At 54.4% G+C, this 26974-nt stretch overlaps 1 protein-coding gene across 1 annotated transcript in view; it reads left to right on the top strand.

The window, feature by feature from the left end:
- LOC144950840 (small conductance calcium-activated potassium channel protein 2-like) overlaps positions 1–26974 on the top strand; it is a 47416-nt gene that overhangs the window by 18884 nt on the left and 1558 nt on the right. The window contains exons 3-9 of the mRNA XM_078880964.1: positions 2354–2449; positions 10688–11106; positions 19906–20047; positions 22311–22421; positions 24293–24420; positions 24938–25007; positions 25232–25565. Of these exons, the coding sequence (XP_078737090.1) occupies positions 2354–2449; positions 10688–11106; positions 19906–20047; positions 22311–22421; positions 24293–24420; positions 24938–25007; positions 25232–25565 (1300 nt within the window). The remainder of the gene's footprint in view (positions 1–2353; positions 2450–10687; positions 11107–19905; positions 20048–22310; positions 22422–24292; positions 24421–24937; positions 25008–25231; positions 25566–26974) is intronic.

The following is a 26974-nucleotide window of genomic DNA, read 5'->3' as shown; positions in this document are numbered from 1 at the left end:
GTGTGTCGGTGTGTGTGTGTGTCGGTGTGAGTGTGTGTGTCGGTGTGAGTGTGTGTGTGTGTCGGTGTGAGTGGGGAGCGGTGTGAGTGTGTGTCGGTGTGTGTGTGTGTCGGTGTGTGTGTGTGTGTCGGTGTGAGTGTGTGTGTGTGTCGGTGTGAGTGGGGAGCGGTGTGAGTGTGTGTCGGTGTGTGTGTGTGTCGGTGTGTGTGGGGAGTGGTGTGAGTGTGTGTCGGTGTGTGTGTGTGTGTGTCGGTGTGAGTGGGGAGCGGTGTGTGTCGGTGTGTGTGTGTGTCGGTGTGAGTGGGGAGCGGTGTGAGTGTGTGTCGGTGTGTGTGTGTGTCGGTGTGTGTGTGTGTCGGTGTGAGTGGGGAGCGGTGTGAGTGTGTGTCGGTGTGTGTGTGTGTCGGTGTGTGTGGGGAGCGGTGTGAGTGTGTGTCGGTGTGTGTGTGTGTCGGTGTGAGTGGGGAGCGGTGTGAGTGTGTGTCGGTGTGTGTGTGTGTCGGTGTGTGTGTGTGTCGGTGTGAGTGGGGAGCGGTGTGTGTGTGTGTCGGTGTGTGTGTGTGTCGGTGTGAGTGGGGAGCGGTGTGAGTGTGTGTCGGTGTGTGTGTGTGTCGGTGTGTGTGGGGAGCGGTGTGAGTGTGTGTCGGTGTGTGTGTGTGTCGGTGTGAGTGGGGAGCGGTGTGAGTGTGTGTCGGTGTGTGTGTGTGTCGGTGTGTGTGTGTGTCGGTGTGAGTGGGGAGCGGTGTGTGTGTGTGTCGGTGTGTGTGTGTGTCGGTGTGAGTGGGGAGCGGTGTGAGTGTGTGTCGGTGTGAGTGTGTGTCGGTGTGTGTGTGTGTCGGTGTGAGTGGGGAGCGGTGGTGCAGCGGTTAGCGCTACGCTGAGCTACGAACCCGGCGACCCCCGTTCAATTCCCGCTCACGGCCAACACCCAGTGACGATTATCTGAACCGGTTCTGGGCCTCCCCGAGGTCGACTCAGCCTCAAATGAGTACCTGCTGCGGTGTGTAGTAAACATCGCCACTGGGGAGACAAAGGCGCCCGGGCGTGGTGTTGGCTGTGCCGGCCTTTATAGGTGCACGCTAACAGCACTTGCCCCTACAGTCTGTTAAGGCTATACGGGGGATCTTTGTCTTTATGGGGGGGCGGTGGCGCAGTGGTTAGCGTGCTGTGCTACGAACCCATCGACTCGAGTATGAAACAAAACGAAACAATTTCGATTTAAAGCTTTCGTGACTGCAGCAGGGATTCATCTTCTTGGTTCTTTTGGTAAAGTCACGTAGAAGGGAAATAATAAAATAAAATAAATTAAACATAATAAAAAAAATAGTAGAAATATGTATTTATTAAAATAAAATAAATAAATCATAATAATAATAAAAAAAATTATTTTATTTTTATGGTTTATTTTTATTATTCTATTATTTTATTATTTCCCTTCTACGTGACTTTACCGAAAGAACCAAGAAGATGAAAACTAAACTTTTTTTTATTTTACCGGGTAAGGCTGAGCTATACAGCTCATTGTTTTGCAGAAGCGACCTGGTCATCACAAACGACGGCTCAGCGAAGTGGGCCCATCATCGTCATCGTGTGCACACTGGTAGCAGCCAAACGCTCTAAAACGCCACGTTTCATTCGCAAATGTGCAGCAGCGATGTCACGGCGGACCACGATCCCATAATGAGCATCTCCGCTGACCGGGCCGACGGGAGAGCGAGCGGGAGAGCGAGTGGCTCACGCTCGGAAGGGTTTGCGAGTTCGACCCCCCCCCCCCCCCCCCCGGTTCGGGGTGGTCGTGCCGTCCACCCTTAGGGGCCGTCCATAAATGACGTCACGCACCTAGGGGGGGGGGTCAGACATTGGTGACGATGTGTGACGAGGGGGGTGGGGGTTTAGAAATGTGACGTCGCATCAAAATGCGCAACTTTAAATAAATGTAGACAACACGTTCTACTTAATTAAAATTAGACTTTTTAATGTTTTCTCCTACAACATCAGAGTGCAGCGCCACATTAAATACGCACTACAATGACAATAGTTTAAAGCGATTTGAAGCATATTTTATACTTTTTGGGGGGGGGGGGGGGAGGAGAGCTTTGTGACGTCATATTTCAGGGGGGGGTCTGACTTTTTGTGACGCCGTGTGACGAGGGGGGGGGGGTAAAAAATCGTCCAAAATCGCGTGACGTCATTTATGGACGGCCCCTTACCCCGTGTGCCAGGGTTTGCTGCAGAACGGACGCTCGCGCGATGGGGGTTGTTTGCACCGGTGCCGTCGTTTGTGACCGGGATATCCAGGGGGCGGGGAGATCATTGCGTGTGGTGTTTTTCCTGCTCTCTGCGTGCTTTGCAGGCGTCCCTGTATTCGCTGGCTCTCAAGTGCCTCATCAGCCTCTCCACCATCATCCTGCTGGGCCTCATCATCCTGTACCACGCGCGGGAAGTCCAGGTACCTCGCGAAAGACCACCGCTCAGCAGAGGTCGCAACCCGTACCCTACCCGATACCCGGCTACCCGTACCCGGCCGGGTACGGGTAGCCGTTTGCGACTCTGGTGCGGCCGGGTACGGGTACGGGTAAGGAATCAAAACCCGTTTGCGACCTCTGCAAACGGGTTTTGATGTTTGAGTAGTACGACGTTGCGCTGGTAATTACATCCGGCATGTAAATGTCGTGGATTCACTCTTCAACACGCCGGTGGGCTAAAGCAGTGAACTATTTGTCTTTTGTCAACGTGACACTTTTTTTCATTGCTGATTGGCCGTGTCGGGTGGTGGAGGGTCACGACACCTTTATGAACAACGCGATCGAACCCAAAAACCTTCATTATGGATAATATCGGTCGCGAAAGCCGACACGTGTGTTCAACGTGTGCGAGTGTTCACGCGTGTGCGCGCTGTGCCCTTGAGTGATGTGTGCATGTGACCGCCGCCTTTGCTATATCTGTCACCGGTCCCCAGACCCCGTCGCTCCGCGTCGCTCTCCCTTCAAGGACACTTGCCCCCTCTAGCCGAGACCCGCCACCCCACCCGCAACACCCCCCCACCACCACCCCCCGCCCCCCCAGATGACAACTCTTCCCCCCTCCCCACGGGACGCGTAGAGCCACACGCAGGCACGGTGACGGCGCACGGTGAAAGCTCACGGTGAAAGCTCACGGTGAAAGTTCACGGTGAAAGCTCACAGTGGAAGCTCACGGTGGAAGCTCACGGTGAAAGCTCACGGTGGAAGCTCACGGTGAAAGCTCACGGTGAAAGCTCACGGTGGAAGCTCACGGTGAAAGCTCACGGTGGAAGCTCACGGTGAAAGCTCACGGTGAAAGCTCACGGTGGAAGCTCACGGTGAAAGCTCACGCTGCTGCAAGCTGCTGCCTCTAGTCCAGCAGCAGCAGCAGCAACGCAGCAGCAGCAACGCAGCAGCAGCCGCAGCAGCAGCAGCAACGCAGCAGCAGCAGCAACGCAGCAGCAGCAGCGCCAGCAGCAGCAGCAGCAACGCAGCAGCAGCCGCAGCAGCAGCAGCAGCAGCAACGCAGCAGCAGCAGCAGCAACGTAGCAGCAGCAGCGCCAGCAGCAGCAGCAGCAACTCAGCAGCAGCAGCAACGCAGCAGCAGCAGCAACTCAGCAGAAGCAGCAACTCAGCAGCAGCAGCAACTCAGCAGCAGCAGCAACTCAGCAGCAGCAGCGAGGGTTGGCGGATCGCTCGCAGACCTCGCCCGAAAATCTTTCCCGCGGGTGGCCGTCAAGGAGGGTCCCGTGCACGTGAAGTCACTCCGACGGCTGTATACTCGGAGCCTCTTTATCACAGACACGGCGACGATGCTAGCCCCGGGCTTCGCTCTCAGTTCTGAAGCTCGTCTCTTCCATTGAACGTCCCCCCACCAACTCACCCACTCCCCTCCTCGTATCCTTCTTGAGCCCTCTTTCTCGAATCTTCCATCACAGTTTTTTTTCCCCGCAGCCAATCCCCGTCCTCCTCCTCCTCCGAGGGTTCCCACCCATCACCCCCAGTCTATGGGTCTCTGTGTGAGTCTCTGGGTCTCTGTGTGAGTCTCTGGGTCTCAGTGTGAGTCTGTAGGTATCTGTGTGAGTCTATGGGTCTGGGTGAGTCTATGGGTCTCTGTGTGAGTCTATGGGTCACTGTATGAGTCTATGGGTCTGGGTGAGTCTATGAGTCTCTGTGTGAGTCTATGGTCTCTGTGTGAGTATATGGGTCTCTGTGTGAGTCTATGGGTCTCTGTGTGAGTCTATGGGTCTCTGGGTGAGTCTATGGGTCTCTGTGTCAGTCTATGTGTCTCTGTGTGAGTCTATGGGTCTCTGTGTGAGTCTATGGGTCCCAGTGTGAGTCTATGGGTCTCTGTGTGAGTCTATGGGTCTCTGTGTGAGTCTATGGGTCTCTGTGTGAGTCTATGGGTCTCTGTGTGAGACTATGGGTCTCTGTGTGAGTCTCTGGGTCTCTGTGTGAGTCTATGTGTCTCTGTGTGAGTCTATGGGTCTCTGTGTGAGTCTATGGGTCTCTGTGTGAGTCTATGGGTCTCTGTGTGAGTCTATGGGTCTCTGTGTGAGTCTATGGGTCTCTGAGTGAGTCTATGGGTCCCAGTGTGAGTCTATGGGTCTCTGTGTGAGTCTATGGGTCTCTGTGTGAGTCTCTGGGTCTCTCTGTGAGTCTATGGTTCTATGTGTGACTCTATGGGTCTCTGTGTGAGTCTATGGGTCCCAGTGTGAGTCTGTAGGCATCTGTCTTCCTCTTCGTGTTGATGCTGATGTAGAGCAGCGGCTGCGACCTCACGTCGAGATGATGAGCCAGGCGATTGTGCCACCAGGAGCAGCCGAGTGGTGAATCGCGGCTGCTGTGACGATGCCCCCCCCCGCACCCCGCCCCCCAACTCCTCGCCCTGCTCCGTGTGTTGCGAGTCTTGGAACCGAGCCCACGTGACTCGGCTCCGTGGTTCGGCTCTGGGGTGGTGACCAGAGTCACCCATTGTGTGTGTGCATCGTTATCATCATCATCATCATCATTGTCGTCACCACCACCGAGTATCCGATTTAAGGCCGTAGCCATGGAGTCAACATTGGGGGGGAACAAATCTTACAGGGGGTCTGGGGGTCTCCCCCCACCCCCCCCCCCCAGAAAAAAAATGTAAATTTGAAACGATTTTCCTGCCATTTCCTGCCTAAAATAAAAGAAAAAATCACTAACACATGGGATGGACTTTTTTTTTTTTTTTACAATAATGTCTAATAGTGTATTGTATTACATTGCTCTGTATTTTTTACCTTTTTTTGTTTCATTGTATGTAATGGCAGAGATTAGGGATGAATAAGTCACAGCCATAACCACAATCATATAAACAGAAATCTATTTTATAGCAATATATTTGGGGGGACATTTTGAGCATATTTGAATATTGGGGGGGATGTGTTCAGGCAATGGACCTTTGCATGTAACCGGGGCGACGTTTCGGTCAATGGGCCTTTGCATGTAACCGGTGCGACGTTTCAGTCAATGGGCCTTTGCATGAAACCGGTGCGACGTTTCGGTCAATGGGCCCTTCTGCGTGGCGTCACGTGGATGGAGGAGAGCCGCTCTCCCTTCGTGTCGCGTCGTCGTCGATGCCTCGGATTTCCGAAACGGAGGCTAAACAAATCGGAGTTATTTTCTCAGAAACCTGCGCGTGGCGCAATTAATCTCCGCTCGCGGTGGAAATTAATTGCGCCACGGCTACGCGCGCGCAATTACGCGTCCCTGGGTGCGGAAAAAGCTCCCTCTCGATGGCCGATCGCATTACCGTGATGAATCGGCGCGTTGCCGTTTCGTCTCATTATTGTCCGCGAGTGCCTTTTCACCGGCGTAACGGCCACGTGGGGCCTTTGATGAGGTCCGGGGTGGACGCGCGCGCGTCCACCAACTTGCTCAACTGCCCACTCAAACCCGCACAACCGCTCGGCCGCCGACTCGCTCGTTCACTCGTCCTGCCACCCGCTTGCTTGCCTACCCGCCCATCCACCTACGCTTAAATTCAACCGAGCACTTGCTCGCTCGCTCGCTCATCCACACACTCGCTCTCCAACCCACACACTCATCCCCACACTCGCTCTCCAACCCACACACTCATCCCCACACTCGCTCTCCCAACCCACCCACTCATCCACACACTCGCTCTCCCAACCCACCCACTCATCCACACACTCGCTCTCCAACCCACACACTCATCCCCACACTCGCTCTCCAACCCACCCACTCGCTCATCCACACACTCGCTCTCCAACCCACCCACTCGCTCATCCACACACTCGCTCTCCAACCCACTCACTCATCCACACACTCGCTCTCCAACCCACACACTCACTCATCCACACACTCGCTCTCCAACCCACTCACTCATCCACACACTCGCTCTCCAACCCACTCACTCATCCACACACTCGCTCTCCAACCCACACACTCATCCACACACTCGCTCTCCAACCCACCCACTCACTCATCCACACACTCACTCATCCACACACTCGCTCTCCAACCCACACACTCACTTATCCACACACTCGCTCTCCAACCCACTCACTCATCCACACACTCGCTCTCCAACCCACACACTCACTCATCCACACACTCGCTCTCCAACCCACTCACTCATCCACACACTCGCTCTCCAACCCACACACTCACTCATCCACACACTCGCTCTCCAACCCACTCACTCATCCACACACTCGCTCTCCAACCCACACACTCACTTATCCACACACTCGCTCTCCAACCCACTCACTCATCCACACACTCGCTCTCCAACCCACACACTCATCCCCACACTCGCTCTCCCAACCCACCCACTCATCCACACACTCGCTCTCCCAACCCACCCACTCATCCACACACTCGCTCTCCAACCCACACACTCATCCCCACACTCGCTCTCCAACCCACCCACTCGCTCATCCACACACTCGCTCTCCAACCCACCCACTCGCTCATCCACACACTCGCTCTCCAACCCACTCACTCATCCACACACTCACTCTCCAACCCACACACTCACTCATCCACACACTCGCTCTCCAACCCACTCACTCATCCACACACTCGCTCTCACAACCCACTCACTCATCCACACACTCGCTCTCCAACCCACACACTCACTCATCCACACACTCGCTCTCACAACCCACTCACTCATCCACACACTCGCTCTCACAACCCACTCACTCATCCACACACTCGCTCTCCAACCCACTCACTCATCCACACACTCACTCTCCAACCCACACACTCACTCATCCACACACTCGCTCTCACAACCCACTCACTCATCCACACACTCGCTCTCCAACCCACCCACTCGCTCACCCACACACTCACTCATCCACACACTCGCTCTCCAACCCACACACTCACTCATCCACACACTCGCTCTCCAACCCACACACTCACTCATCCACACACTCGCTCTCCAACCCACCCACTCGCTCACCCACACACTCACTCATCCACACACTCGCTCTCCAACCCACCCACTCGCTCATCCACACACTCTCTCTCCAACCCACTCGCTCATCCACACACTCGCTCTCCAACCCACTCACTCATCCACACACTCGCTCTCCAACCCACTCACTCACTCATCCACACACTCGCTCTCACAACCCACCCACTCGCTCATCCACACACTCGCTCTCACAACCCACCCACTCACTCATCCACACACTCACTCTCCAACCCACCCACTCGCTCATCCACACACTCACTCTCCAACCCACTCGCTCATCCACACACTCGCTCTCCAACCCACTCACTCATCCACACACTCGCTCTCCAACCCACTCACTCACTCATCCACACACTCACTCTCCAACCCACTCGCTCATCCACACACTCACTCTCCAACCCACTCACTCATCCACACACTCGCTCTCCAACCCACTCACTCACTCATCCACACACTCGCTCTCCAACCCACTCACTCACCCACACACTCACTCTCCAACCCACCCACTCACTCACCCACACACTCGCTCTCCAACCCACTCACTCATCCCCACACTCGCTCTCCAACCCACTCACTCATCCCCACACTCGCTCTCCAACCCACTCACTCACTCATCCACACACTCGCTCTCACAACCCACCCACTCGCTCATCCACACACTCGCTCTCCAACCCACTCACTCATCCACACACTCGCTCTCCAACCCACTCACTCATCCCCACACTCGCTCTCCAACCCACTCACTCACTCATCCACACACTCGCTCTCACAACCCACCCACTCGCTCATCCACACACTCGCTCTCCAACCCACTCACTCATCCACACACATCTACCTGAGCACTCTTTCACACAATTACCACCCAAATCCACAACCCATCCACCAACTCACTCCCCCACCCACCCCCACACATCCATCCACCCACCTACCCATCCACCCACCTACCCATCCACCCACCTACCCATCCACCTACCTACCCATCTACCCAACATCTCACCCCCTTTACCCCCACCCTCTCCACCACTGTACGCAAAGTACGCACCGACCGGAGCCAACCAGGCTAATCGGAGGTGCTGTGTTGAGTCTGTGGGCAGTGTTGAGTCTGTGGGTAGTGTTGAGTCTATGGGCGGTGTTGAGTCTATGGGCAGTGTTGAGTCTATGGGCAGTGTTGAGTCTATGGGCGGTGTTGAGTCTATGGGCGGTGTTGAGACTATGGGCGGTGTTGAGTCTATGGGCGGTGTTGAGTCTATGTGCTGTGTTGAGTCTATGGGCAGTGTTGAGTCTATGGGCGGTGTTGAGTCTATGGGCGGTGTTGAGTCTATGGGCAGTGTTGAGTCTATGGGCAGTGTTGAGTCTATGGGTAGTGTTGAGTCTATGGGCAGTGTTGAGTCTATGGGTAGTGTTGAGTCTATGGGCAGTGTTGAGTCTATGGGTAGTGTTGAGTCTATGGGCAGTGTTGAGTCTATGGGTAGAGTTGAGTCTATGGGCTGTGTTGAAGTCCTATGGGCAGTGTTGAGTCTATGGGCAGTGTTAAGTCTATGGGCGGTGTTGGATCTATGGGCAGTGTTGAGTCTATGGGCAGTGTTGAGTCTATGGGCAGTGTTGAGTCTATGTGGCAGTGTTGAGTCTATGGGCAGTGTTGAGTCTATGGGTAGTGTTGAGTCTATGGGCAGTGTTGAGTCTATGGGTAGTGTTGAGTATATGGGTAGTGTTGAGTCTATGGCTACTGTTAGTTTATGTGCAGTATGTATGTTGAACTTCGTTGACACCGTACGTGCGGGAAATTTCCGACGGTCTTGAAAAAAAATATTTTTAAAGCGGGAAATTCCTCCCGAGTATAAACACCGAGCGCTCTGCCCCTGGTGGACACTGCCTATGGTGGAGCCTCCCCATGGTCGACTCTTGCAGTTGGTGGACTTCACCCGGTGTGGGGTGGACGCGTGTGTGCGTGCGTGTCCACCAACTTGCTGAACTGCGGTGGCTTCCGACCCGAGTTCGATTCCCGCTCACGGCCACAAGCGCCCGGTGGCGATTATTTGAACCGGCCCTGGGACCTCCCCGAGGTCGACTCAGCCACAAATGGGTACCTGCTGCGGTGTGTGAACATCGCCATTGGGGAGACAAAGGCGGCCGGGCGTGGTGCTGGCCACCCACCCCCTCGTGCGCCGTGCCGGCCTTCGTAGGTGCTACTCGCTAACAGGAGTTTGCAGTGTCTCTCTCTCTCCCCGTGGTCGCGTGGATTTTTCTCCGGGTGCTCCTGGATATGCCCTCCACGTTTAGAATCGGCAACACGCGTTCAGAGTGTTGGCGTAAATTTCCACGCGATGGTGAAGAGCCACTTCATTGAGCTATCATTTGTGACAGCCAAGAAATATCTACGTAGCTCAGTGGGCCTTACCTGGTAAAATTAAAATAGTTTAGTTTTAGTTTTTTTTTCCTGTGTGGAGTTTGGTGCGTTCTCCATCCCTGGGTTCCCTCTGAGTTCTCCCGTTTCCAACCAGAGGTTTAAAAAAACAAAGACAAAGATCCCCCGTGTAGCCTTAACAGACTGTAGGGGCAAGTGCTGTTAGCGAGTGGCACCTATGAAGGCGGGCACAGCACACGAGGGGGTGGGTGGCTAGCACCACGCCCGACTGCCTTTGTCTCCCCAGTGGCGATGTTTTCACACCGCACCGGGTACTCATTTGAGGCTGAGTCGACATAGGGGAAGCCCAGGACCGGTTCAGATAATCGTCGCTGGTGGCCAAGAGCGGAAATTGAACTCGGGTCGCCGGGTTCGTAGCGCAGCGTAGCGCTAATCGCTACACTCACTGCTGTTGGCCAAACATCTTAATGTCGCAGGATCCCCCATGAAAGAGAGTGCTCAGACTCGGTGTGGCTTTCCTGGGTTCGGAACAGGAAAAAAAATAAAAAATCATCATCGGGGGCTATGATGCGGCCTAGCGGTAGCGCGTTCCTAATAAAGTTTTTTAAAATCATTATTTTGGGTTAGAGCGGGCAAATATAAATGTGTCGTCAAACCCGCCACCACCCGACACGGCCACTTAGCAAGGCTTGTGACGTAAAACGAAAGTTTTAGCTCTTGCCATCCCCAACTGTCTGTCACAGGCCACACAGTGCGGTGGGGGGATTTGTATTTCGTTTTCGTTCTGCTCAACCGCCCGCTAACTCGTCCACCCCCCCACCCCACCCCCCCTCGGCTCAGCTGTTCATGGTGGACAACGGTGCGGACGACTGGCGCATCGCTATGAGCTCCGAGCGCATCTTCTTCATCGCCCTCGAGCTCTGCGTGTCGGCCATCCACCCGGTGCCGGGGCGCTACACGTTCGTGTGGACGGCGCGACTCGCCTTCTCCTACGCGCAGTCGGTCACCACGGCTGACGTCGACATCGTCCTCTCCATCCCCATGTTCCTGCGCCTCTACCTGATCGCGCGCGTCATGCTGCTGCACAGCAAGCTGTTCACGGACGCGTCGTCGCGAAGCATCGGCGCCCTCAACAAGATCAACTTCAACACGCGCTTCGTCATGAAGACGCTCATGACCATCTGCCCCGGCACCGTGCTGCTCGTCTTCAGCATCTCGCTGTGGATCATCGCCGCGTGGACGGTGCGCGCGTGCGAGAGGTGAGGCCGTGGTCCCGGCGGGGGGGGGGGTGGTGAGTGAGGGGTGAGGCCGTAGTCCAGGGTGAGTGAGGAGTGAGACTTAAATTTCGATTTAAAGCTTTCGTGACTGCAGGGATTCATCTTCTTGGTTCTTTCGGTAAAGTCACGTAGAAGGGAAGTAATAAAATAATAAAAATAAAACATTATAAAATAATTCTCACGACGTTTCGGCCACAACGTAAGCAGCCGCCCTCAGGTATGTTTTATTTTTACTATTTTATTACTTCCCTTCTACGTGACTTTACCGAAAGAACCAAGAAGATAATTGAGGTTGGTTTTTTGGGGGCGTTGTGAATACTCGTTCTCGTCCTGTCCCAAATGAAGGCATTTGTCTTTGGAGTTCACTCTCGAAAATGTTCCAACGAGGCGTCCCCTGCGTATCGCGTTGTGTTGTTTTTTTTTAGGGGGGGGGGGGTACGCGTTGCGAACGTGCCAGCAGCAGGAGGAGGGGGGGGGTCTCCCTGAGCGATGGGTGGGGGGGGGTTGGGGTACACTTTGAGAACGATCGGGCGTCCGCGTGTCCCGTTCACGTTCCACTGAAACTCAATCTCACCGTCTCTGCCGCTCATTCTCATTCTGAGTCTGCGGGGAGGAGAAGGGGGGGAGAAGGGGGGGGGAGAAGGGGGGGAGGAGAAGTGGGGGGGGAAGGGGGGAGGCGAAGGGGGGGGGGAGAAGGGGGGGAGGAGAAGGGGGGAGAGGGGGGGAGGGAGAAGGGGGGAGAAGGGGGGGGGGGAGAAGGGGGGAGAAGGGGGGGAGAAGGAGGGGGGAGGAGAAGGGGGGGAGAAGGAGGGGGGGGAGAAGGGGGGAGGAGAAGGGGGGGAGAAGAGGGGGAGAAGGGGGGGGAGAAGGGGGGGAGGAGAAGTGGGGGGGGGAAGGGGGGAGGCGAAGGGGGGGGGAGAAGGGGGGGAGGAGAAGGGGGGGAGAAGGGGGGGGAGAAGGGGGGGAGGAGAAGTGGGGGGGGAAGGGGGGAGGCGAAGGGGGGGGGGAGAAGGGGGGGAGGAGAAGGGGGGAGAAGGGGGGAGGGAGAAGGGGGGAGAAGGGGGGGGGGAGAAGGGGGGAGAAGGGGGGGAGAAGGAGGGGGGAGGAGAAGGGGGGGAGAAGGAGGGGGGGGAGAAGGGGGGAGGAGAAGGGGGGGAGAAGAGGGGGAGAAGGGGGGGAGAAGGGGGGGAGGAGAAGTGGGGGGGGGAAGGGGGGAGGCGAAGGGGGGGGGAGAAGGGGGGGAGGAGAAGGGGGGAGAAGGGGGGAGGGAGAAGGGGGGGAGAAGGGGGAGAAGAGGGGGGAGAAGGGGGGGGGGATAAGGGGGGGGGGAGAAGGGGGGGGGAGGAGAAGGGGGGGAGAAGAGGGGGGAGAAGAGGGGGGATAAGGGGGGGGGGATAAGGGGGGGGGGGGGGGGAGAAGGGGGGGGAGGAGAAGTGGGGGGGAGGAGAAGGGGGGGGGTCTCTGACGTGTGAGGTTCAGGGCTATTCATAGCGGGCGCTCATTTACAGACCTCCAACAATGATGACGGCGATGATGATGATGGTGGCAGCGGTAACGGTGATGGTGATGATGGTGGTAACGATATGAGAAATAATAATTGTGGTGGTGGTTGGTGGTTAGTGGTGGTGGTGGTGATGATGGTGATGGCGGCAATGCGGTAATAGAAACAATTTCTAACGTTTAGTTTTAGGGGCCGTCCATAAATGACGTCACGCACCTGGGGGGAGGGGGGGGGTCAGACAGTTGTGACGATGTGTGACGAGGGGGGGGGGTGAGAAATGTGATGTCACATAAAAATGCACAACTTTAAATAAATATAGACAACACGTTCTACTTAATTAAATAGACTTTGTAATAAATGTTGTCTCCTACAACATCAGAGTGCAGCGCCACATTAAATACGCACCACAATGACAAGAGTTTAAAGCGATTTGAAGCATTTTTATTTTTTGGGGGGGAGGACAGAGCTTTGTGACGTCATATTTGAGGAGGAGGAGGGGGGGGGTCTGACTTTTTGTGACGCCGTGTGACGAGGGGGGGGGGGGGTTGTCAAAAATCGTCCAAAATCGCGTGACGTCATTTATGGACGGCCCCTTATTAATGGGATCGTCGTCGGGGCAAATTGCGTCTCGCAGCCGCTGAGTAGGAGCCACGGACACGAGGCCTGGAAGGCTACCGGCGCTACCGACAATCGCTCTGCAGTTCTCTACATCTTCTTGGTTCTTTCGGTAAAGTCACGTAGAAGGGAAGTAATAAAATAATAAAAATAAAACATAATAAAATAAAATAATTCTCACGACGTTTCGGCTACAACGCAAGCAGCCGTCTTCAGGTGAAGAATGAGACACTGCCAAGCTAGGAGCTTATATATAAGCTGGGTTGGAGGTGGAAGAAGAGCGCCTTAACAAAAAGAATGTGCATATCAAGAGGAATTTAGCATAATCATGGGAAATGCGTAGGAGGTGGGCGGGGGGGTTTCAAAGTCATATTATGCCCATGCATTACGCAGGAAACGTCGTGAGAATTATTTTATTTTATTATGTTTTATTTTTTAATATTTTCTTACTTCCCTTCTACGTTACTTTACCGAAAGAACCAAGAAGATGAATCCCTGCAGTCACGAAAGCTTTAAATCGAAGTTCTCTACATATGAAGATGTTTCAGCTACTTAATGAGTGGTCAGACGTGGGGGGGGGGGGTAAAAACGGAGCACTCGGATTAAGCCCGCGCATGCCAAGGGACAGACACTCTAACCCACACAGAAGGAACAGATGGATATTATCCATAATACAGGCTTTTTTGGGGGGTTCAGACCGCGTAAGGATATCAATGTGTCGTCGTTAAACCCGCCCACCACCCGACACAGCCAACTAGTGAGGGTTGTCACGTAAACAGAACGTGGCCAATTTGTCGCTTGTACAGCACTCGTGTGTAGTGTAGTGTATAGTGTAGTGTTTAGTAGTGTATAGTAGTGTATAGTGTAGCGTATAGTGGTGTATAGTGTAGTGTATAGTGTAGTGTATAGTAGTGTATAGTGTAGCGTATAGTGGTGTATAGTGTAGTCTATAGTGTAGTGTATAGTGCAGTGTATAGTAGTGTATAGTGTATTGTATAGTAGTGTATAGTGTAGTGTATAGTAGTGTATAGTGCAGTGTATAGTGCAGTGTATAGTGCAGTGTATTGTAGTGTATAGTAATATATAGTGTATAGTATAGTGTAGTAAATAGTAGTGTATAGTGTAGTGTATAGTGTAGCGTATAGTAGTGTATAGTGTAGTGTATAGTGTAGTGTATAGTAGTGTATAGTGTAGTGTATAGTGTAGTGTATAGTGTAGTGTATAGTAGTGTATAGTGTAGTGTATAGTAGTGTATAGTAGTGTATAGTGTAGTGTATAGTATAGTGTATAGTGTATAGTATAATATATAGTGTAGTGTATAGTAGTGTATAGTGTAGTGTATAGTAGTGTGTAGTGTATAGTGTAGTGTATAGTATAGTGTATAGTAGTGTATAGTGTAGTGTATAGTGTAGTGTATAGTAGTGTATAGTGTAGTGTATAGTAGTGTATAGTGTAGTGTATAGTGTAGTGTATAGTAGTGTATAGTGTAGTGTATAGTGTAGTGTACAGTGTAGTGTATAGTAATATATAGTGTAGTGTATAGTAGTGTACAGTGTAGTGTATAGTAGTGTATAGTGGTGTATAGTGTAGTGCATAGTAGTGTATAGTGTAGTGTATAGTAGTGTATAGTGTAGTGCATAGTGTAGTGTATAGTAGTGTATAGTAGTGTATAATGTAGTGTATAGTAGTGTATAGTGTAGTGCATAGTGTAGTGTATAGTGGTGTATAGTGTAGTGTACTAGTACAGCACACCGGTGTGTGTTGGAGAGCCAAGCCGCAACATTTACAATCTGAGTACGACGTTAGCGATTCGTCGTATTATCTGGCCGTATAGCAAATGAAAAAACACATTAACTTTCCTGTGCAAGTTAAAACAATGTGTGTTTTCACGTGTTTAGTTTTTTATATTTAGGGCACCTTTATAACGAGCATATGCTACGGACCCCGCAGTAGCTTAACCCGGCTCTGCCTGCCACTCGTGTACACAAACACAGCTGCATTTGGCGCACGATTCAAGCGCGTGAACACAAACAAACACACACCTCTCTCTCTCTCTGCCTGTGCGTGATTTGGGGTTTGCCCGCAATATGTTCTAAGTCGGGTGTGTGTGTGTACGGGCGTGCTCATGGGGAGCGGTGGTGCAGCGGTTAGCGCTACGAACCCGGCGATCTGGGTTCGATTCACGCTCACGGCCAACACCGGCGACGATTATCTGCACCGGTCGTGGGCCTCCCCTAGGTCGACTCGGACTCAAATGAGTACCTGGCGCTGTGTGTAGTAAACATGGCCACTGGGGAGACAAAGGCGGTCGGGCGTGGTAGGCTGGCCACCCACCCCCTCGTGCGCCGTGCCGGCCTTCATAGGTGCTCGCTAACTGCACTTGCCCCTACATTCTGTTAAGGCTACACGGGGGATCTTTGTCTTTATCTTTGGTGCTGGCCACTCAACCCCTTCGTGTCCTGTGCCAACCTTCATAAGTGCTCGCTAACAGCACTTGCCCCTACATTCTGTTAAGGCTACACGGGGGATCTTTGGTGCTGGCCACCCACCCTCTCGTGTACCGTGCCGACCTTCATAGGTGCTCGCTAACTGCACTTGCCCCTACACTCTGTAAAGGCTACACGGGGGATCCTTATCTTTATCTTTGGTGCTGGTCACCCATCCCCTTCGTGTCCTGTGTCAACCTTCATAGGTGCTTTCTAACAGCACTTGCCCCTACATTCTGTTAAGGCTACACGGGGGATCTTTGGTGCTGGCCACCCACCCCCTCGTGTGCCGTGCCGACCTTCATAGGTGCTCGCTAACAGCACTTGCCCCTCCACTCTGTTAAGGCTACACGGGGGGTCTTTGTCGTTATCTTTGGTGCTGGCCACCCACCCCCTCGTGTGCCGTGCCAACCTTCATAGGTGCTCGCCAACAATCACTTGCCCCCAACAGTTTGGTAAGGCGACACGGGGGGGGAGGGGTCTTTGTCTTTGTGTACGCGTGCGGGGAGCGGTGGCGCAGCGGTTAGCACGCGACGCTCCAAACCATTATCAGCACTGGTCCTGGGCCTCCCCTAGGTCGGCTCGGCCTTAAATGAGCACATGGTGCGCTGTGTATAAACACATCGCCACACTTGATACAGTAAATCTAGCTGTGACGGTCCCACCTGATGACGGAGAACTTGTGTTGCCTCCGAAACGTCGTGATTTTTTATTTTATTTCTATTATTACTTTTAGTAATTTTTAATTTTTTACCTACGTGACTTTACCGAAAAAACCTAAGAGTATGTGTGTGTACGTGTTTGTGTGTACGTGTGTGTACGTGTTTGCGTGTGTGCACCTGTGCGTGTTTGTGTGTACGTGTGTACGTGTGTGATTGTGTGTGTACGTGTTTGTGTGTACGTGTGTGTACCTGTGTGTGTTTGTGTGTACGTGTGTGTACGTGTTTGTGTGTGTACGTGTGTGTACGTGTTTGTGTGTGTACGTGTGTGTGTTTGTGTGTACGCGTGTGTGTGTACGCGTGTGTGTGCGTGTGTGTGTTGGTTGTGTACGTGTGTGTGTGTACGTGTTGGTTGTGTACGTGTGTGTGTACGTGTTGGTTGTGTACGCGTGTGTGTGTGTACAAGTCACGGGGGGTGGGGGGGGGGGCGGAAACCTCTGACCCCAAGCGCTCCTCTCGGCTATTAATAGGCGCTCGCAAAGCAGCTGTCATGCCAACTTCGAGTTCCTGGGACAACCCCTCATCCCTGCAGCTGTTCATAGGGGACGTCATCCCCGCGTCTCTTTCTCGCCCGTGACGAAGACGACGCCACCCAGCAGGGAAATGGATGATGGGTGGAGGTTTTTGTTGATCTAAATGATATTGGTTCGCGAAAATCTACAATGTCCGGCGGGCTTCATTTGTATCGGTTGTTACGAATCTGGAAGTAGCAAAGGGAAAAACACATTCTGCGGAGGGAGCTGGTAGGAACGTTGGGTTGCTCGGTCAATGGCCAGGGTCAACGGCGGCGTGGTGTATTCCGCAAATATGCCCGACTGTTAGGGCGGGCACAAGCCGGCGTGAGTAGGTTAAACGTTGAGTTTTATAAGGGCACCACGGGGTGACCAGCCCCTCCCCACCCAGCCCCTCCCCACCCAGCCCCCTTCACACAACAGGGGCTTGCGCACAAACACGCCCACGTACACCTCGTGTTCTCTTTTAGCCCCCCCCCCTCCCAATACGGTCCATTCATTGGCTACCACATTCTCCTCCCCCTTAACTTGTATTTAAGAACTTGCATCTTACTCTTAGTTCTTTCGGTAAAGTCACGTAGGTAAAAAATTGAAATTAAAATTATAAAAATAAAATCACGACGTTTAGGAGGCAACACAAGTCTCCATCATCAGGTGGGACCGTCACAGCCAGATTTGCTGCATCTACCTACGTGACTTTACTTGATGTAGCAAATCTGGCTGTGACGGTCCCACCTGATGACGGAGACTTGTCTTGCCTCCGAAACGTCGTGATTTTATTTTTTATTAATTTAAATTTCATTTTTTTACCTACGTGACTTTACCGAAAAAACTAGGAGCATGAATCCTTGCAGTCACGAAAGCTTCAAATCTAGAACTTCACACAACCGTCTTATGGCCAGTAAGAGTTAAACCTATTCTTATACTGAACCCGTAGTTTCACTTCCCCGTTGTTTCCTGTAACCGAATCGGTGTCCCGCCCGGCTGTCCGCCCGCCGCGACGTTTTGCCGGAGACTGGGCGATGGAATCGGCTCTCGCGAGCTCGTTTAAGGGGGGCCCGTCATCCAGCAGTGGATTGACCGCAGCCCAGCGGTGACGCGCGTGGCGGTTCGAGCCCGGCGGCCGCCCTGGTTAATACCGCGGTGGGAATTGTACGGCTGTACGAATGGATGTTGAATTTCTTTCGCACCGTGCTATAATGGTGCTGATTGTGACGGTGGCTGATGATGGTGAAGATGGCTGATGATGGTGACGGTGAAGATTGCTGATGATGGTGATGATGGCTGATGGTGAATATGGCTAATGATTTGTTTTCTAACTACGTGACTTTACCGAATGACCCAAAGAGTATAGTTTGGCTAATGATGGTTACGGTAAAGACGGCTGATGATGGTGACGATGGCTGCTGATGATGATGGTACCGGCGAGACCACACTGACGTCGCTCAATGTTTGAACATGGCTTGCAGCCCTCTGCGCGAGAGCCAGGTTAACGATTTAATTGATTTTGAAGCCCACTCAAAATTCCGATATTAAATCACCTTTGATGTTTGGAGGAGGAGAAGGCGGCGGGGGGGGGGGGGATTTAAGTGAGAGCCACGCGAAGGAATTGACCGCGGTGGAGGCTGTGGCCAGGGTTCGCCTAAAAATAGAGGGAGATGTCGTTAATTCCAGGCACTCTCTCTATCCACTGCTGGATGAAGGCCTCGAAGCGCCGTGTCAATCACGGGAGGTCGTGTGACCGTACTTCACTACGCTGGCCGTTGTGGTTGCTTTAAGGGTAGAGGGGAGCGCGAGATCAGCTGTGACTCTTTGTGTGCCCCCGCACCTCCGATGGGCACGGTTCGCTGTGTACGGTGCGAAAGAAGTTCAACATACATCGACTCAGATAGACCCGTAGACTCTCGCACAGAGAGACCCATAGACTCACAAAGAGACCCATAGACTCTCACAGAGACCCATAGACTTACACAGAGACCCTTAGACTCACACAGATATCCATAGACTCACGCAGAGACCCATAGACTCGCACAGAGACCCATAGACTCACACAGAGACCCATAGACTCACACAGAGACCCATAGACTCACACCGAGACCCATAGACTCGCACAGAGACCCATAGACTCGCACAGAGACCCATAAACTCGCACAGAGACCCATAGACTCACACAGAGACCCATAGACTCGCACAGAGACACATAGACTCACACAGAGACTCATAGACTCGCACAGAGACCCATAGACTCGCACAGAGACCCATAGACTCGCACAGAGACACATAGACTCGCACAGAGACACATAGACTCACACAGAGACTCATAGACTCGCACAGAGACCCATAGACTCGCACAGAGACCCATAGACTCACACAGAGACCCATAGACTCGCACAAAGACCCACAGACTCACGTAAACAAAACGTGCCAATTTGTTACGAGTACAGCACTAACCGGCAGAGGTGGGACAAAGTCATTGTTATGCAAGTCCAAGTCGAGTCGCAAGTCATCAAATTCATGACTCGAGTCTGACTCGAGTCCAAGTCACATGACTCGAGTCCACATCTCATAGGTGGGACAAAGTCATTGTTATGCAAGTCCAAGTCGAGTCGCAAGTCATCAAATTCATGACTCGAGTCTGACTCGAGTCCAAGTCACATGACTCGAGTCCACACCTCTGCTAACCGGTGTGCTGGAGAGAAAATCCACAACGTTGATGATGCTGATGTTGATGCTGGCGATGTTAGTGATGATGATGACGATGCCATTGATGATGCTGATGTTGATGCTGGTGATGTTAGTGATGACGACGATGACATTGATGATGCCGATGTTGATGCTGGCGATGTTAGTGATGATGATGATGATGACGATGACATTAATGATGCTGATGTTGATGCTGGCGATGTTAGTGATGACGACGATGACGATGTCGATGATGTCGCCCCCAGGTACCACGACCCGCAGGACGTAACGAGCAACTTCCTGGGCGCCATGTGGCTCATCTCCATCACTTTCCTCTCCATCGGCTACGGAGACATGGTGCCACACACCTACTGTGGCCGCGGGGTGTGTCTGCTTACTGGCATCATGGTGAGCAGTCTCTCGCGTGCTTGCTCACCCACAAGCCCGCCCGCCCAACTGCTCACCCACCCACCCGCCCGTTCATCCACCCATCCACTCACCCACCCGCTCACCCACCCACCCGCTTACCCACCCACCCACCTGCTCGCCCTCCCGCCCGCTCACCCACCCACCCGCTCACCCACCCACCCGCTTGGCCACCCACCCACCCGTTCAACCAGCCACTCGTTCACCTACCCACCCGCTCACCCACCCACCCGCTCGGCCACCCACCCACCCGTTCACCCACCTGCCCGCCCTCCCATTCGCCCAACCGCTCACCCACCCACTTGCCCGCCCTCCCGTCCGCCCAACCGCTCACCCACCTACCCACCCGCCCGCCCATCCGTTCACCCACCCACCGATGCACTCGCTCAACCATTCACTTGCCTACCCACTTGCTCACTCGCATGATCACTTGCACACTCACCGACTCAACCGCTTACCCGCCCATTCACCCGTCCACTCGCTCTTCTAGTCACTAACTCACTCACTCACCCACCTGCGCCCTCGCTCACCCCACACTTGCTCACTCACCGACTTACCCTCCCACTACCTCGCTCGCTCGCTCACTCACTCACTGACTTGCGTATTCAGTTGCTCACTCACCCACCCACCCACTCGCCTCACCTCACCTATTCACTCACTCACTATCCTCACTCACCCACCCACACACTCAACTCATGATAATCGCCATTTCGACACTGATGATGATGTTGATGATGCTGGTAGTGATGATGATGGTGGTTATGATGGTTATGATGACACTGATTATAACGCAGATGATGATGCTGATGATGTTGGTGGTGATAATGATGATGAAACTGATATTGGCGACGACAGAGATGACCACTGTTGATATGAAACTGTTGATGATGATGATGATGTTATATTTTTGCATCGCAGCATCTGTCATAAAACTGCATCTCACACCGCTGCACAATCCGCGACACACGGGAACTGCGATTTTTGTCAGTCGATTGATGAGCGTTTATACACATCGGAGGAAACGGGAAGACCCGGAGAACACCTATGCGTGCAAGGGGGCAACGCTCGATCCCTTGCACGATGGGCAGATGCTATTGCTCGGCACGTTGCTGTACTGCTTTATCCCGGCGATCCAGGGGTGATCCACCAACCCTCGCTTGCTGCCTCCACAGCGCTGGGTTACAGCAGCCACGGGCGCGGCCTTTTCCGCCCGGCTGAGGGTGATGATGATGACGCTGATAATGAAGTTGATTTTGATGATGATGATAATGATTTCACCAATCCAAATGACAATGGGTATGACGCCGGTGATGACGGTGACTTGGGTGATGGTGGTGCCGATGACGCCGATGATGACGGTGACGTGGGTGGTGGTGGTGGCGGCGATGACGATAACGGCGGTGATGACGGTGACATGGTGGTGGTGGTGGCGATGGTGATGACGATGACGGTGGTGATGACGGTGACATGGTGGTGGTGGTGATGGTGGTGCCGATGACGCCGGTGATGACGGTCACGTGGTGGTGTTGGTGGTGGTGATGGTGGTGCCGACGACGCCGATGATGACGGTGGTGATGGTCGTGGCGGCGATGACGATGACGGCGGTGATGACGGTGACGTGGGTGGTGGTGGTGGCGGCGATGACGATAACGGCGGTGATGACGGTGACGTGGGTGGTGGTGGTGGCGATGGTGATGACGATGACGGTGGTGATTACGGTGACATGGTGGTGGTGGTGATGGTGGTGCCGATGACGCCGGTGATGACGGTCACGTGGTGGTGTTGGTGGTGGTGATGGTGGTGCCGACGACGCCGATGATGACGGTGGTGATGGTCGTGGCGGCGATGACGATGACGGCGGTGATGACGGTGACGTGGTGGTGGTGGTGATGATGGTCGTGCCGACGACGCCGATGATGGCGGTGACGTGGGTGGTGGTGGTGGTGGCGGCGATGACGGCGGTGATGACGGTGACGTGGGTGGTGGTGGCGGCGATGACGATGATGGCGGTGATGATGGTCACATGCGTGGCGGTGGCGACGATAACGATGACGGCGGTGATGACGGTGACGTGGGTGGTGGTGGTGGTGGCGTGGATGGTGGTGGTGGTGGCGGCGATGACGATGACAGCGGTTATGACGGTGACGTGGGTGGTGGTGGTGGTGGCGGCGGCGATGATGATGACGGCGGTGATGACGCCGACGCCGGTGATGACGGTGACGTGGTGGTGGTGGTGATGGAGCAGGGCGCTGGCTGCACGGCGCTCGTCGTGGCCGTAGTCGCTCGCAAGCTGGAGCTCACCAAGGCGGAGAAGCACGTGCACAACTTCATGATGGACACGCAGCTCACCAAGCGGGTGAGCTCACCACCACCACCACCATGCTCACCACCACTCACCACGCTCACCACAACCTCACCGCCACGCTCACCACAACCTCACCGCCATGCTCACCAAAACCTCGTTCGCCAAGGCGCAGAAGCACGAGCACAACTTCATGATGGACACGCAGCTCACCAAGCGGGTGAGCTCACCACCACCACCACCACCACGCTCACCACCACCACTCACCACGCTCACCACCACTCACCACGCTCACCACCACTCACCATGCTCACCACCACTCACCACGCTCACCACCACTCACCACGCTCACCACCACTCACCATGCTCACCACCACTTACCATGCTCACCACCACTCACCATGCTCACCACCACTTACCACGCTCACCACAACCTCACCACGCTCACCACAACCTCGTTCGCCAAGGCGGAGAAGCACGTGCACAACTTCATGATGGACACGCAGCTCACCAAGCGGGTGAGCTCACCACCACCACCACCATGCTCACCACCACTCACCACGCTCACCACCACTCACCATGCTCACCACCACTCACCACGCTCACCACCACTCACCATGCTCACCACCACTCACCACGCTCACCACCACTCACCACGCTCACCACCACTCACCACGCTCACCACCACTCACCATGCTCACTACCACTTACCACGCTCACCACCACTCACCATGCTCACCACCACCACTCACCACGCTCACCACCACCACTCACCACGCTCACCACCACTCACCATGCTCACCACCACTCACCACGCTCACCACCACTCACCATGCTCACCACCACTTACCACGCTCACCACCACTCACCATGCTCACCACCACCACTCACCACGCTCACCACCACCACTCCCCACGCTCACCACCACTCACCATGCTCACCACCACTCACCACGCTCACCACCACTCACCATGCTCACCACCACTTACCACGCTCACCACCACTCACCATGCTCACCACCACTTACCACGCTCACCACCACTCACCATGCTCACCACCACTTACCACGCTCACCACAACCTCACCGCCACGCTCACCACAACCTCGTTTGCCAAGGCGGAGAAGCACGTGCACAACTTCATGATGGATACGCAGCTCACCAAGCGGGTGAGCTCACCACCACCACGCTCACCATGCTCACCACCACTCAACACGCTCACCACAACCTCACCATGCTCACCACCACTCAACACGCTCACCACAACCTCACCGCCACACTCACCACAACCTCATTCACCAAGGCGGAGAAGCACGTGCACAACTTCATGATGGGCACGCAGCTCACCAAGCGGGTGAGCTCACCACCACCACCACCACCACGCTCACCACCACCACCACGCTCACCACCACTCACCACGCTCACCACCACTCACCACGCTCACCACAACCTCATTCGCCAAGGCGGAGAAGCACGTGCACAACTTCATGAAGGACACGCAGCTCACCAAGCGGGTGAGCTCACCACCACACTCACCACAACCTCAGCACCACCACCACCTCACTCATCACCACAGCCTCACCACAATCTCACCGCACTCACCAGGCGGGTGAGACCACCACAACGACACTTGCCACAACCTCGCCATGCGCATCGCGGGTTTCGCCGCGATCTCACGGCGGCCTCACTGCGGCCTCACCGCGGCCTCACCGAGGCCTCACCACAGCACCGCGGCCTCACCACAGCACCGCGGCCTCACCACGGCACCGCGGCCTCACCACGGCACCGCGGCCTCACCACGGCACCGCGGCCTCACCACGGCACCGCGGCCTCACCACGGCACCGCGGCCTCACCACGGCACCGCGGCCTCACCACGGCACCGCGGCCTCACCGTGCCGATGAACCCCCGTGCGCGCGGTGACGCAGGTGAAGAACGCGGCGGCGAACGTGCTGCGCGAGACGTGGCTCATCTACAAGCACACGAAGCTCGCGAAGAAGATCGACCACTCGCGCGTGCGCAAGCACCAGCGCAAGTTCCTGCAGGCGATCCACCAGTACGTGGGGGGGCGGGGGGCGGGGGGCGGGGGGCGGGGGGAGAGTGGAGGGGTAGGTACATGGGTAGGTGTGAGGACAGCAGTGATGATGATGATGATTGTGAGTGCTCGGGCTGATGCTATGGTTTGAACTGATCCTAAGACTAATGCTCGGGCTACTGCTAGGGGCTAGGCCTAATGCTCAGGCTAGGGCTAGGCTAGTCCCAGTGTTGAGTAACTCACCAGGGCGGTGTGAGGCACTGTGGGGTGTTGCTGGTAGTGGTGAGTGAGTGGTGAGTCTGGTGAGTGGTGAGTGAGTGAGTGTATAAGTGAGTGGTGAGTGAGTGAGTGGTGAGCCAGTGAGTGTGTGAGTGGTGATTGAGCGAGTGGTGAGTGATTGGCGAGTCTGGTGAGTGAGTGGTGAGTGAGTGAGTGGGTAGTCTGGTGAGTGGTGAGTGAGTGGTGAGTGTGTGGTGAGTGAGTGAGTGAGAGGTGAGCGTGTGAGTGAGTGGTGAGTGTGTGTCTGTGTGGGTCTCAGGCTGCGCAGTGTCAAGATGGAGCAGAGGAAGCTGAACGACCAGGCCAATACCCTCATCGACCTGGCCAAGGTGAGCCCGAACACTGCAGCGCCACTTCTCCCGCGGCTCCGTGTCCCCGTGTGTCTCTGTAACTCCGTCTCCACGTGAACCCAGCGTTGTCCCCGCGTAGACACACAACGTGTTGTCTCTGCGTAGACACACAACGTGATGTACGTCACGGTGTCTCCACATTATCCCCGCGTAGACACACAACGTGATGTACGACACGCTGTCTCCGCGTTATCCCCGCGTAGACGCAGAACGTGATGTACGACATGGTGTCGGAGCTGCACGAACGCAGCGAGGACACGGAGAAGCGCGTGGCGGCTCTCGAGGGCAAGGTGGACGCGCTGGCCGAGAGCGTCCACGCGCTTCCCGCGCTGCTCGCCCGGCTCCTGGCCACGCAATACCCCCTCCACGTCCCCACCGCCCCCACCGCCCCCATCGCTGCCCCGGCGGTCACCGCCGGAGGGGCCTCCCCGGCCGTGCCCCCCGTCGCTCCGATCGTCAAACGGCAGCAGCAGCAGCAGCCGACTCCGCCGCGGATCGTGAGCGGCAGCAGCGGCAGCAGCAGCAGCAGCGGCAGCGGTGAGTGACGCCGGGCAACGTGAAGTGGAGACGCCCCGATGGGGGTTGTCGAAACTTCGCTCTGTTCAAGAGAGTTCCTCGTGTAGCGGTCGGCACGCTGGTATTGGTCAGCATGCAAGTAGCGGGCCAGCAGAATTTGTACGTGGAAGATTTTGAAACAGAAGCAATAGCTGGGAGCACACTTAAAGCCTCCGCTTGGTGGCTTGGGCCTACACGGCAAAGATACACTTAACGAATTTGTAAATCATCAAAAAAATAATGGATATTCTGCTCGGACGCGGTCGAAATGGTAAAATAACACAAAGCTCTTCTTCTTGGTTCTTTCGGTAAAGTCACGTAGAAGGGACATAATAAAATAATAAAAATAAAACATAATAAAATAATTCTCACGACGTTTCGGCCACAACGCAAGCAGCCGTCCTCAGGTGAAGAACAGGTCTGTCGGGAAGACAGAGAAGAACAGGTCTGTCGGGAAGACAGCGTCTGTCTTCCCGACAGACCTGTTCTTCACCTGAGGACGGCTGCTTGCGTTGTGGCCGAAACGTCGTGAGAATAATTTTATTGTCTTCTTAGGTTTTTTCGGTAAAGTCACGTAGAAAGTAAAATAAAATAAAAACAAAAATCACGACGTTTCGGAGGCAACACAAGTCTCCGTCATCAGGTGGGACCGTCACAGCCAGATTAGCTGTATCAAGTGAGGCAATGATTCAAGATGTAATCCCTTAAAAGCGAGTTGAGGGGGGAGGGAGAGGGAGGGGGGAGCTCATCAGACTATGGTAGCCAATGAAAGGAACGTATCGGGAGGGAGGGGGGCGATGCCAAAAGGGTGGGCGATGGACGTGGAAGCGCTTGTGCCGCAAGCGGCCGCACAAGCGCTTCCACGTCCATCGCCCACCCTTTTGGCATCGCCCCCCTCCCTCCCGATACGTTCCTTTCATTGGCTACCATAGTCTGATGAGCTCCCCCCTCCCTCTCCCTCCCCCCTCAACTCGCTTTTAAGGGATTACATCTTGAATCATTGCCTCACTTGATACAGCTAATCTGGCTGTGACGGTCCCACCTGATGACGGAGACTTGTGTTGCCTCCGAAACGTCGTGATTTTTGTTTTTATTTTATTTTACTTTCTACGTGACTTTACCGAAAAAACCTAAGAAGATGATTCCTTGCAGTCACGAAAGCTTCAAATCTAGAATTAATTTTATTGTGTTTTATTTTTATTATTTTATTATTTCCCTTCTACGTGACTTTACCGAAAGAACCAAGAAGATGAATCCCTGCAGACACGAAAGCTTTAAATCGAAAAATAACACGCTCAGAAATCCGCTCTCATCAAGACACTCGTACATCGGGCTAAGAAAATATCAGATGGTGATAGTCTGAGAAGTGAAATTAAACATGTTAAAGAAGC

Source organism: Lampetra fluviatilis, chromosome 59 (assembly GCF_964198595.1).
Source record: "Lampetra fluviatilis chromosome 59, kcLamFluv1.1, whole genome shotgun sequence".
NCBI classification, from domain to species: domain Eukaryota; kingdom Metazoa; phylum Chordata; class Hyperoartia; order Petromyzontiformes; family Petromyzontidae; genus Lampetra; species Lampetra fluviatilis.
The sequence above is the reverse complement of the archived record's forward strand: the minus strand, read 5'-3'. Positions and strand labels throughout refer to the sequence as shown.